Raw genomic sequence first — 12,710 nt, 5'->3', positions numbered from 1 at the left:
AGGTTGGCACTGAAGCTACAGGAACATAAGATTTGCTCACCTGTCCAGAGTTTCTTATGAAATGCAGCATCTCTTCAGGAGTTTGTACCTTTTAAAGGTTTGAATCTCAGCCTTTCCTGTCCATCCAAACACAGAGCAACTGGACGGAAAATGTTTTTCAGATGATAATCCTATAAACTAGTTTGAGCCGATTTCAGAAGGAACTTTTAATTCATCACAAATAGATTATGGATTACTAACATTAAAGAAGCTTTATATAAAATGATTCATAAATCTATCCTAGGTGAATATTTGTTCTAGATTCAATAAAGAATCTAAACTCCACCTGTTCTGTCCTGCTCTTAATGCTTTCTGGCACAATATCTGTGACTTTATCCACAATATAGAAACACAATTTATGTTTCTATGGAAACGTCTTATTTGGCCTTACTGGATCCTTAACAAGTCAGACTTCCTCATAAACCTTTTATTGTTACTGTCTAAATATGGTATTTAGGTTCCAAGTACTCTGACAGGATTTTACATCCATAATGATTAGAGTTGTGCTGCTGGAACCTTGAGCCTCCGTGTTTCTTGAGGCTTACAAATGAAGCTGATCATGTCTGGCTTGGTGACGCGCGTCGGGTTGGCGGGTTGCATTCCTGAGCAGGATGTTGACTCCTGGGTCGGTCCAACCGGTTCTCCAAGCCGCTCGGATCAGCTGCAGCTTCCTGAACTTTGACCCCACCTCTGTCTGCATCGGCTAGTAAAACTACAGCAACCAAATGTTCTTCAGTCGCCTCAGAAATATGTCCCAATAATCCTTTATTTTACAAACATTTGACATACTTTTGTTTTAGAGTTTATGCCAATTTAGTGACAAGTTTACTGATATGAAGGTAAATTTAAAACATGTAAAAAATAAAAAACTAGGGCTGTTGAACTTTAAAAAAAAAAATCACCTTAAGTAGAGATTTTGTGTCAGACATGAGTTTGTAACATTGACTTTAAGTGTTTTTAATTAAATATAAATAAATCTGGATTTAAAGGAGCAGTGACACATCTTCCATGTTTTTATGTCTTTAATGTTTTTAATTTCTTCTTCTTTAATGATGTAATGTTTTTTTTTTTTAATTTTTTTTAATCTCTCTTTCTCACTGATTGTTTCTGTTTTTATTTTAATTATGTAAAGCACTTTGAAATGCCTTGCTGCTGAAATGTGCTATACAAATAAAACTTGATTGATTAATTGATTGACATCTTGACTAAATATGTCTTTATGAAAGCATAAAGGCGAGAGGCGGGTCACCCTGGACAAACAGCCACGCACACAAACCTTATAGACCAGTTAAACCCGGGCTGGGCAGTCCTGGTCCTGGAGGTCCGGTGTCCTGGAACGATGTCTCCCTGGTCCAACTCACTTGAATCCAACATCTGAATCACCTCCTCGGTGCAGGCAGGTTCTCCAGAGTCCTGCTAACGACCTCATGATTTGACTCAGGTGTGTTGAAGCAGAGACGCATCTAAAAGCTGCAGGAGTCCCTCCAGGCCTGGAGCTGCCCATCCCTGAGTTAACCTGATGGAAGCCGGAGTACCTGGAGAGAACCCACCATGCACAGGGAGAACATGCAAACTTGGGCTGGGAATCGAACCCAGGACCTTCTTACTGCAGGATAACAGTGCTACCCACTGCACCACTGTGCAGCCCTCTTATCAAAAATAAAACATAAAAAATGTCAGAAACAAATGAGCATTTTGAAAGTTTCATTACAACTTTGGACAAAAATAACACTAATATATTGTTTATTTCACTTTTCTAATTATTATGGGATTAAATGTTTCACTTTTCTGCATCTTTGGTTGAGCCTTCAGCCCTTTGGACTCCTTAACGCTGCAGCCTGTGGGGTGAAGCTTCAGGCTGAAAGAAGCTCCTCCTCGTCTCTGAAAGCCTCTAATTCCTCCTTTGAAAAGAGGAAATATGTTCTCACATCTCAGAACTGTAGAATCTGATCTTAGACCATCCATCCATTTTCTTGCACCCTTGCCCCTCAGTGGGGTCGGGAGGGTTGCTGGTGCCTCTCCAGCTCAGCTGGCGTACCGGGCGAGAGGCGGGGTCACCCTGGACAGGTCACCTGGACAGAACACACAACCATGCACACACACACTCACACCTAGGGGCAATTTAGACAGACCAATTAACCTGATAGTCATGTTTCTGGACTGTGGGAGGAAACCGGAGTACCTGGAGAAAACCCACCATGCACAGGGAGAACATGGAGACTCCATGCAGAAAGACCGGGAATCGAACCCAGAACCTTCTTGCTGCAAGGCAACAGCTCTACCACTGTGCCACTGTGCAGCCTGATCTTAGACCAATAAACATTAATATGTATGCATGGGTATAAATATGCTTTTTGCCATCATGCTGCTGCTCATTTATCAAGTTTTCAAACCTTCACTTTTAAAATGTGACATTTTAATTCAGGTCTACGGCTGTTTATGAATTATAATTTAAGCTTTTCTTTCTTTTTTGACAGAAAAGTTGGTTTTTCTGCTCATCGGTTATAATCCGAGTTCTCAATATAAAACAGGAAGCAGTCGTGTATTTAAATGAAGGTTTTTATTCGGTTTCCTGTACATTCATGTACCAAACAGCATCACATTAAAGTCATCGTGTTTGAAGATGTTAAGAAAAAAAATAATCAGATATACGCTGATGATTCGGGTCCCTAAAAGCAACAGCAGCTCCAAACAGAGGAACAGGAAGGTTGTCAATGTGTTTAATGGAGGCCGATTTCTCTGCTACAGGTGGAGCACAAAGCAATAAATAGAAGAAGTTGGTAGTTATGTTGGAGGATTCTCAGAATGTTTCTAGTTGATTAGTGGAGGATTGGAAAAATAACTCCGTTAGTTACATTCTTTAGTCGACGTTCTGCACAAACTCCATCCTGGACTGAACTGAGTTGATTCATCGTTTTATTCCTTTGGAGAAACTGAACATTTTTTCATCTCGTCGTTGAAATAAAAAAAAAAACATAAAAACCACCAGGAACTGGCATGAATTCATTGTTTCTATTCATTTTTAGGAAATCAGAAAATCATTTATTCAACATTTATCATCAAATAATCAGCTGTCAAATTATGCAATATACTGTTTCGCCACAAGAGGGCACTAAAGTGTAACTTTACAGCTTTCTGATCTGCTGTTCTTCCTGCTTCCCACTGAGTTCGTTAAAATCAGTAGTTTTACGGCTTTAAACCGACCAACAGCGTAAAGAACTCTGGATCTACAGCAGCTGGAGCCGATCCGTTTTATCCTGAAACTTCCCAACAGATTTCCTGAAATAAATACTGGAATTTGCCTCTCGTGCTTTCGGACCAACAGAGAAGAAAAAACCGCTGCAACTTCTGCACACGGATGTGCAAAGTGACAGAAACCAGTTGATCATGATTCCTGAATCTTGCTTGTTGAAAGCGGATGTTAAAGGAGCCGCCTGCCTCTCTGTTGGCCGGAAAGCGGACCCATCAGAACCCGGCTCCTCCTGGAGTCCAGCAGCTCTCAGGTTTTAAAGCGACAGCTGCTGGCCGATCCACAGAAACCAAAAGGAAATGCAAACGAAGGGCTTTAATGCTGCAGGGAGGCGGTTAGGAGTCAGGGGAGAAAGCTCTGTGTGCGTTGGGGAACTGCTGCGAGTTGAAGTCCGGGTCTTCTCTGACCCGCTTCTTCACGTCTGCTTTCACCTGCGGGGAGAGACGACATCACGACGCTCAGCAGCACAGAGGCAACGTTTCAGAAACCATTTCACTTGAATCAGAGTTTTAAGGCCGATTCAGAAACTACTTTTAATTCAGAAAACATTTTTCTGCTGAAAATGGTGAAAAGATTCTGTTTAAATTCTGTGATGAGGAAAAGACGACGTAAACAAAAAGATTCATTTAAAACAATTCGATGAAGTTCCATCAGTTCAGATTTAAACAAAAACAGGTTTGTGCATAAAACTTTGTAAGTTAAGTTACCAGTTAGTTTTTCTGGCTCACAAGGCAGGATTTTAAAATTGTTGGTCTCTTTTGAACCCGGAGAAAACACACAAACACACACACACACACACACACACACACACACACACACACACACACACCATGGTAAAAACGATAGCGCTCACAGGTTTGGTCGTAGTGTGTGTGTGTGTGTGTGTGTGTGTGTGTGTGGTGTCCAGAAGGATCAACACAACCCGAATCCACTCACCAACATTCAGACTGCAGACAGGAAATCCCCTAAAATCCACCAAACCACACATGAATTTAGAGTAAACAAACATGGCCGACGATTTAGAGGTAACGGCGACAGTCTGAGTCCTCAGCGATGAAAGAGAAGGTGATGGGTGGAGCAGCGGCGGTTCTGTGTGCTGCTCAGACGGAGGTGAGCAGTTCTGGGTTTTATTAACTTTTGTTATCACTGGTGAACTCTAAGATTTGCAGTTTTTGCTGTTTGCATTCGGTGTCGGGTTGTGGCTGAATGAATCTGATCGTTCTAATCAGCGATAGCTGAGAAGTTACTGTTCATTTCAGCCCAACTCCAGTTTGTCTCGGTTCTGATCCGCCTCACATGAACAAACATTCATATGGACTAGACAGTCCTCCATCTCTGATCTGCCATGTCAGCTGCTCTCTGGGATTCCCCTCTGTGTTTACACCACCGCGCTTTCTGATTGGCTGTCGCATTCAGCAGGCTGCGCTCTCATTGGTCGACAGGGAACAACAACACACGCTGCAACGTCGGGCCAAAACCGACCCACATGCTGAATGTCCCTGATTTTAGACCAGATCGCTCTGAACACACACACACACACACACACACACACACACACACACACACACACACACANCCCACAGGAAAACTCAAAACTGTTCCCACAGGAAAACTCAAACTGTTCCCAAGCATTTTCACAGCAAGTTTTCAAACTTCTCCTGCACCACAATTTAGAGATTTAAAACAATTCAAATCAGCCAAAAGCAGGTTCAATTCACTATTATTATATAATTTATTACAGTTATTCATATTTTTGAAAGTCTCCTGCAGGGATGAGGCAAACTGAAATATAACTCAACTTAATGCTGAAATATCTAATGAAATTTCTTTTGCACACCTTAAACGACTGACTGGAAAATCACTAACAGATAAATTCCCCACTTTCAATAATGTTGTTTAACATAAAATATAGGACTATTAATAAATCAGAGTAATCAGGAATCATAAACATTCATTCAAACAATCTGTGTAAATAAAATCCCAGCTCAATTTAAATGCTTAGACACAACATGTAAGGAAAATTACAAATAAAGTGCATGAAAATATCTGGTTTTATCTGTAAGTAACGTTTTCAGAAGAAATCAGGCATTTTCCAAACACCTCATTGAAATACAAGCCTTCAGTGTGTTTCAGCAGGAAGCTCCCACCTGTCCCGGCTGCTGGCCCGGCATGGCCGCCCTCACGTTGATGGTGGTTCCCCGGGTCCCGAAGGCCGGCGGGGGCATGCCGGCGGCGAAGGGGGGCCGAGAGAACACCACCCTGGCCTGGGGCTGTTGGGGTCCGGCCTGGGAGGGCGGAGGGGGGGCAGTGGGGGTGGTGGTGGGCGTGTTGGGCCCAGTGGTGGTGGCTGAGGAGGTGGGGGTGGAGCTAGGGGGCGTGTGCTGCGGAGGGACGGGCTGGCCGGTGGCTGCAGCGGTCGCAGCGCTGGTCGCCACAGCAGCTGCGTACTGGCTGATCTGCTGCATGAGGTTCCGCATGAAGTCTGGCGGGAGGCCCCCTGCAGGGTGGAGGCCGGAATGACAGCGTTACAGAGTTACTTCTGCTGTAATTAAACACCTGATTTCTGTAAACACTCTGCTGCTTTTTAATGTTGAGTAAAAGTTCCCACCCAGCAGCGCCACCTGGCTCTGTTTCTGGTAACTACACTGCATTTCAGGTTGTGTTTCCCCAGCGAGGGAAACGGAGAACAGTTCTAATCTATTCTGATTAAAACAATTATATGCAAAAAGACTAATAATTCAGCAACTAACAAACTTATAAGCAGAATATAAAAATATAAGAAACTGTGTAACAAAAATAAAGATACACAATGAATGTTTAAAAAAATAATTTTGCTTAAAAAAACAGAAATTAATACAAACAAAATAGTTACAAATAATTGACAAAAACTAAACACAGCATACAACATTGTTAGACAGGAAATGTGTGGAGAAATTTAATAAATGTTTTAAAAATAAAATGAAAAAACCTGATTTTTTAAATTTGAAAAACAAAACTATACAAAATTGATGAAAATTTGATGCATTAAAAAAGTAAAATGACATTTAAAAAATTACTTATTGATTTTAACCAAAAGACAAAAAGATATATTTTTAAAAAATAAATAAAAACATATTAAAATAACTAACTTCATAAGTAATTATTTAAAACACAATAATATAAAAATCAGGTCAACATTACCTGCTTGTCCAGGCATCTGCTGTCCAGCTGCTGCAGCAGCGTTTGCTGCAGCGCCTGCAAGAGAAACATGAAAATAAAATCTCTGCCGTTTCTCTGTGACTCGTTTCTGCTGAGCAAACAGCGACAGCAGCAGAGGACGGAGGCAGACGGCCTCATCTGCTGCCGAGCAGCGACACACACACACACACACACACACACACACACACACACACACACACACACACACACACACACACACACACACACACAGCAGGACTTTTTAAAACATTATCAAAGAATTATTGAAAGTATGATTTTATAAAAAATAAAGCTGACAGATTTTTGAGCATTTTGAACCGATTCAAACTTCCCAGGATTCCCTACAGACTCTGCTGAGCCGAAGCGAACAGTGAAGCTTCCTGTCCTGACCTGCTCTGAGTACGCCTCCTTCACCTCCTGCTCCTCCAGGTCCGCCTGCAGCTGCTCCGGGGAGCTGATGGGCCGGACGCCGGCGCTCCTGGCCGCCTGGCCCACCGCATCGGACAGGGAGAGCAGGCTGCCGCCGCCCTGGCCCGTCTGCACACAAACACACACCGTGCTTTAAGAAGAGCGGGACACACTGCGGCCGACGGCTCCAGCTGATCCCAGTACCTTCCTGCGTTTGGCCGGCATCCCGTGGAGGTAGGCGTCGGACAACGGCGGCTGAGCCTTCATCTTCCTCTGAGTCATCATGTCGCAGCGGATGATGGGAACCCACTCCTGCAAGAAGGTTTGACCGCCTTCAGTGAGTTAATGAGTTCTAACAAGTTCTATTCTTCAGGCTACAGATGAAACATCCCAGTGAATCATTTGGACTTTTCCTCACTGAGCATTTTGGATGAAGTGACTAAACGAGTTCATAAACTTGATGTTATTCAGTGGTTTTGTTAATCAGGTGCCATCATGCTGATCCGGTGGTTTGAGCAGAACTGATGGAAACAGGTTCTGTGACTCAGATGGACGTACAGCAGCAGCAGCAGCGAAGCAGAGGAAGAGCGATGAAGAGGAGCGGTCTTACCGGAGGGACGGCTGCCGCCCAGGTCTCCGCGTCCTCGCCGCCGCCCTCGGCTCCCGCCGCCGCCACGTCGCCCCCCAACGGCGCGGCTCCGCCCGACGCTCCCAGGTCTCCGGGCAACGCTCTGGTCTCCCTTGACGACGCAGCGGGGGTGTCGTGGGACACGGACATGGCTTCCTCGGCGGTGGTGGCAGCTGCGGGTGAGAGTGTGTCTCCGATCTTGGGAGGAGGACAGAGACGTGAGAGACGAGGTGGGGACGGCGGCGTGCGGACGCAGGAACACGCTGGACTCACCGTGGCGCTCTGAGCCTCCTGCTCGCCGCCCGCCGAGCTCCGGTCCCTCTGTGGAAAAAACCCATCACATCTAATATTCATCAGCGCCTGAGGTAACATGAGACACAGCAGGGCAGATAAAAGGGCCAGCCGGAGCGTCATGTGAGGGGTCAAAGGTCAGGATACCTGCGTGTAGACGATGTAGCTCTGGATCTGCTCCTGGGAGACGGGGATGTGCTCCAGGATCACCTGCAGCCGCATCGTCATCATGCCGGTCATCCAGTTCACCAGGCTGGGGTTGATGTCGCTCGACATGCGGCGCTGCAAAACAGCAGAAGGAGAAGAAGAAGAGCTTCCTGTTTAAAGCTGCTGGTTCCTCTCAGGCTCACCGCAGCAGGTCAGAGGTCAGCTTACACCTGAACCTGCTGGAACCGGTTCAGCTTGTGGTGGTGAAAAACAAACAGACTGGCCCTTTAAATGGGCAGGGCATCAGGTTAAAGGTCATCGCAACAACATGCAGATGCACAAACCTTTTAAACTACTTTGAATAAATAATTGATCTGAACCGTTTAATAAATCAGAAGTGGACATGTGACTGAATTTAAATGGTTTTATTTTGTAAAGTGCCTCGAGGCGCATTTGTTGAATTGTTGCTATGGAAACAAACTGAACTGAATGGATTTTTTCAGGCTGTAATGTCGCCAACATTACGATGTTGAATATTTTTTCAGAAAGTCCTACAAAAGTATTCGCACCCGTTGAACTTTTTCATGTTTTCTTGTTGCAACAAACTTCTTTGTGTCTCATTGATGTTTTTTAATTCAATTAAAAATACTTGAAAGGCAAATTAAATGCCATCATAACTCAAGTCCTCCTCGTATCTGCAGAAGGCCATTTGTGGAGGTGAGGAAGTGAAGGACCTCCTGTAGCAGTCAGTCTAGCAACAAAACTGAAGAGCCCTCTGACTGAAGACTGTGGCTGTGTAACTTTCTCATGTCCATCAAGACGAGCTAATGGCTTAATGTCCAGGCAGCAGAGGAGACATTCCACAGCAACATGTCCTCACGACTCCATCAGTTGTTGGCTAGCTCTGCTCATCCACCTCCTTTGCTTTTGCTGCTCCTCTTTACATCCTCCTGGCTGTTTGGTTAGAAAGACGGCAGACAAACGGAGTCAAAGCTGGTTTGAACTTCCTCCTCCTCTCTGCATCCATGAAGTCTCATGTTCATCTCCTCTGGGATTTGGGGAAAGAGTTCAGGTGTCATTCGAGATGCTAACCAGCTGCTCCCTGTTGTAAAAGCGACACCTTGTTGCTACAGTTACGCATCATAAAAACAAAAGGAGCAACAATCCAGGACGCACAATTAGATGAAAATGTTTCCAAAAAGCAACAATTCAACCAGAAAACGAACAAAAATGCAGAAAATGTAACGACATGCTGCCACCATGAGGGGCGCTATTCCAGAATGCAGTCAGTGAGCAAGAGACGGTGTGAAGTGCAAGCAAAGTCATTTAAAAATGATCTATAAAGTGCAACCTGCCTCACTCTGACACCCTAAATAAAAGCGAGTGCTGCCACATGTTAGCTCATCAGCTAACAGTAATTTAGCCTCAGAGCAGGACGGCTGGCCATGCAGCAGCAGCATCATGCTGGGGGTCAGGGCAGCTGGAAGAGAAGCTACAAATACTTCAATCTGACAATGGAACAGTTTTCAGTATGTTGGAATGGCCTAGTCAAAGTCCAGTCCTCTAAAAAAAATTTCTTGTTACTTTTTCTGGCTTTTAGCAAATGGAGCAAATTCTCTGAACACGAGAAGTTTAGTCTGGTTTAACTTCAGACACTAAGAAAAAAAAGAAACCGTGTCTTTTTGTTAGGTGTATGAAAATATCTGGTTCAACTGTAAATAATGTTTTCCAAATTTAGGCTTTAAATCATTTGTTAGATTGGACTTTATTCCAAAACGGTTCAGTTTCAATATCAAGCACCTTTAGTGACTTTATACAGAAATCCAGAACTTTCCACACCTTGAAGACACCCGACTGAAATTCAAGCATATTGAAGGATTTCGAGCTCCTGTTTGAACTCTGAGCCCCTAAAAGCTCAACTGCAGTGAAAGGAAGGGACTAAAACCGAACCACACCACACTATCCAGCTCTTCATTCACAAAACATGCAGCTTTCTGACTCCTCCTCATATTTATGCCATACACAAACATGGATGTTACTCACTATCCTGTGGTTGATGACGTCCGTCAGCGCCCTCTGGTCTCCTCTCAGGCAGTGCAGGTTGAGGGCCAGACACTCAAACAGCGCCTGGTTGCACATCTGCAGCAGCCTGGGCCCAAACGTCTCATCTGGACCACAATTATCCCAACATTCATAAAGATTCAACGTTAAATAACAGCTGATTCTGCCAAACTGCAGCCGAGCCAGCAGGGGGCAGTGTGAGGTCAGGATTACCTGTGCAGCGCAGGATGTGAGTGGAGATCTGCGTCAGCTGCTGCCTGAAGAAAGACATGTTGGTCTGAGTGGCGTCCACGCCGTCCAGCACCGAGACGGAAGACTCCCTCTGCAGGAGAGGAGGGTTTACTGCAGCTGCTTTCAGACGATAAACTCAGGTTTCCATGTAACTGATGGTGTAGAACCACCACAAATAGAAGCTGCCACAGCTTCAGAATCAAGCTTTCTATTAAAAAATACGACGGGGCGTCAGGGCCAAGCTAAGAAGTCATAATATTATGAGGATACATTTGAAATAACGCGAGAATAAAGACAATATAATGATGTTATTCTTGTAATTTTTCTTAGCATGGTCCTAATACGCCGTCATAAAACAACGTAAAGAACTAGAAGACATTTTAAATATGCAAAATAAATAAACAAAACAACAGAAACAATAAATAAAATAAAGTCTCAATACAAAAAGTGTTAGTTAGACAAAAGCACCAGGTGGAGACTTTAGTCATCCATTTTGGCAGAAAGAGAGAAAAAGATAAATTATGCAAAAGAAAATTATTGTGCTTGTTTTAATTAATCATAAGATTAATTGATTTATTGCTTATTCCGACAGGCCTATTGATATGTCTTATATTTTCACACATCTACCAATCAGAGTTTCAATGAATTTAAATATCATGGCAGCCAAAACAGAAATGTCCAAGTTACAACATAGAGTTGTAATTTCAGTTGTACAGCATGAATATAGTGAATAAATGTTTTTTTAAAAAACATTCAGTTTTAAATGGTGATAATTAAAACCATGTTGTTCTACAGCTGTGTCACTGGAGTCGTTTCATGCCCCGTCCCGCCCCGTGTCACGTCCCAACCCGTCCCGTGTCCCGCCCCGTCCCGTCCTGTGTCCCGCCCCGTGTCACATCCCAATCCGTCCCGTGTCCCGTCCCGTCCTGTGTCCCGCCCCGTGTCACGTCCCAACCCGTCCCGTSYCRYRTCMCGYCCCGTSYCRYGTCMCAWCCCRTCCCGTGTCACGTCCCAACCCGTCCCGTGTCACGTCCCAACCCGTCCYGTGTCACRTYCCRWCCCGTSYCRYRTCMCRTCCCATCCCGCCCTGTGTCACGTCCCGTCCTGTGTCCCGCCCCGTGTCACATCCCATCCCGCGTCCCGTCCCGTGTCAYGYCMCGYCCCGCTCAGCCAGAAACCCTGAAATGAAAACATCACAAACGGCCAAACTGCGTTCAGAACGGCAGACTGAAACTCACGAAGCTCTCGGTGATGTACTCCTCCAGATCGTTGACCAGGCTCTCTGCAGCTGCCTGCAGAGAGAACAGCAGAAGAAGAAGCATCAGCCTCCAGGTGTTAGATTGGACCAATCAGAGAGGATTCGGTGAGTGGTACGGACAGCGATGTTCTGGTCCGTGGGCTCTCTGCCGCTGAGGTAGTTCTGGGTGAAGAACTGGGCCAGCTGGGGCTGGATGCGGCTCAGCGGCTGGTGCTGGCCGTGCAGCAGCAGCACCAGGTCAGACATGGTGAACGTCTGGCACACCAAAATCAGCAGCTCTCCAAAGAACCCTGGGACCAAAAACACAGGAAATGACTTTAAGAGCCTCTTATCGCTCCACCGCCGAAGCCAAAACGATTAAACCGAGTTAATCTGCTCAGCCCTGAACACGCAGGGCGCTAGCAGCAACCGGGAGCCGACCTGTGGGGTCCTCCTGGCCGTTGAAGAGGTTGGTGGCCTGCGACAGCCGCTGCATGAACTGAGCGATGCTCTCGGTGTCGTTCTGGGCCTGGCCCAGCGAGCCCATCATGGTGCTCAGGACGCCGCGCATGATCCCCGTGAACAGCTCCGGGTTTACGGACTCTGCTGCGGCCGCCGCCGGGTTGGCGCCCGCGGTGGGAGGGGGAGGGGGGGAGAAGATGGGCTGGGAGGCCTGGAAGAAGAAGAGGAGGGTCAGAACCGGTTCTGGAACGTCTCCAGCGGGTCCGTGCAGCAGAAAGCCGCCCACCTGCTGCATGAACTCCGTCATGCCCTGGATGAACGCCGGGACGCTGGAGGTGGTGACGGTTATAGACGGGGCGCCGGCCGTAGCGGCGCCGGGCCCGCCGGCGACGCCCAGGAGAGAGCCAAGGAGCTGGCGGAGGTCCGGGGCCAAGTCCTGGGGCTCGCCGCCGCTGCTCTCACTCTGGGCCGGCGCCGTGGGCGGCGGGCTCGGACCCGACGTGGAAAAGGAAAAGGAAGTTGAGGAGGAAGTCTGAGAGGAGGAAGAGGAGGAGGTGGAAGTGGGTGTGGAGGAAGAGGAGGAAGAGACGGTTTGGCCTGCTGGAAACACAGACAGACAGTTAATCATCATTAGTTTATGATTATTTACAGAGATTTAAGTTTAAAGGTGAAACACGTACCCATCTGGCCCGGCATCAGAAGCTGCCCAACCAGGCCGCTGATCATCTGGTTGAGGGCAGCAGGGTTGAAAGCCTGGA

At 46.1% G+C, this 12,710-nt stretch overlaps 2 protein-coding genes across 6 annotated transcripts in view; both read right to left on the bottom strand.

Annotated features, from left to right (window-relative positions):
• Positions 1-2,580: 2,580 nt before the first annotated feature.
• bag6 (BCL2 associated athanogene 6) overlaps positions 2,581-12,710 on the bottom strand; it is a 26,011-nt gene continuing 15,881 nt past the window's right edge. For 3 of the 5 annotated variants that reach the window (XM_008431046.2, XM_008431044.2, XM_008431045.2), the window contains exons 13-25: positions 12,633-12,705; positions 12,239-12,552; positions 11,932-12,163; positions 11,632-11,801; positions 11,492-11,545; positions 10,236-10,344; positions 10,005-10,129; positions 7,962-8,096; positions 7,797-7,844; positions 7,506-7,721; positions 7,100-7,207; positions 6,878-7,024; positions 3,625-3,720 (exon numbers count right to left, since the gene is read on the bottom strand). In XM_008431046.2, the coding sequence (XP_008429268.1) occupies positions 3,625-3,720; positions 6,878-7,024; positions 7,100-7,207; positions 7,506-7,721; positions 7,797-7,844; positions 7,962-8,096; positions 10,005-10,129; positions 10,236-10,344; positions 11,492-11,545; positions 11,632-11,801; positions 11,932-12,163; positions 12,239-12,552; positions 12,633-12,705 (1,827 nt within the window). Of the gene's footprint in view, positions 3,721-6,877; positions 7,025-7,099; positions 7,208-7,505; positions 7,722-7,796; positions 7,845-7,961; positions 8,097-10,004; positions 10,130-10,235; positions 10,345-11,491; positions 11,546-11,631; positions 11,802-11,931; positions 12,164-12,238; positions 12,553-12,632; positions 12,706-12,710 lie in introns of all 5 variants that reach the window. The other 2 variants (XM_008431042.2, XM_008431043.2) reach the window with 2 other exon arrangements.
• Positions 4,872-6,702, bottom strand: LOC103477749 (large proline-rich protein BAG6-like). Its single transcript, XM_008431041.2, has 2 exons — positions 6,470-6,702; positions 4,872-5,786 (listed from the first exon to the last, which is right to left on the bottom strand). The coding sequence occupies exons 1-2, from the start codon at positions 6,483-6,485 to the stop codon at positions 5,419-5,421; spliced, it is 384 nt and encodes a 127-aa protein (XP_008429263.1). The 5' UTR covers positions 6,486-6,702; the 3' UTR covers positions 4,872-5,418.

Source organism: Poecilia reticulata, linkage group LG16, assembly GCF_000633615.1.
Source record: "Poecilia reticulata strain Guanapo linkage group LG16, Guppy_female_1.0+MT, whole genome shotgun sequence".
NCBI lineage: Eukaryota > Metazoa > Chordata > Actinopteri > Cyprinodontiformes > Poeciliidae > Poecilia > Poecilia reticulata.
This window is presented reverse-complemented; position numbering and strand designations above follow the sequence as displayed.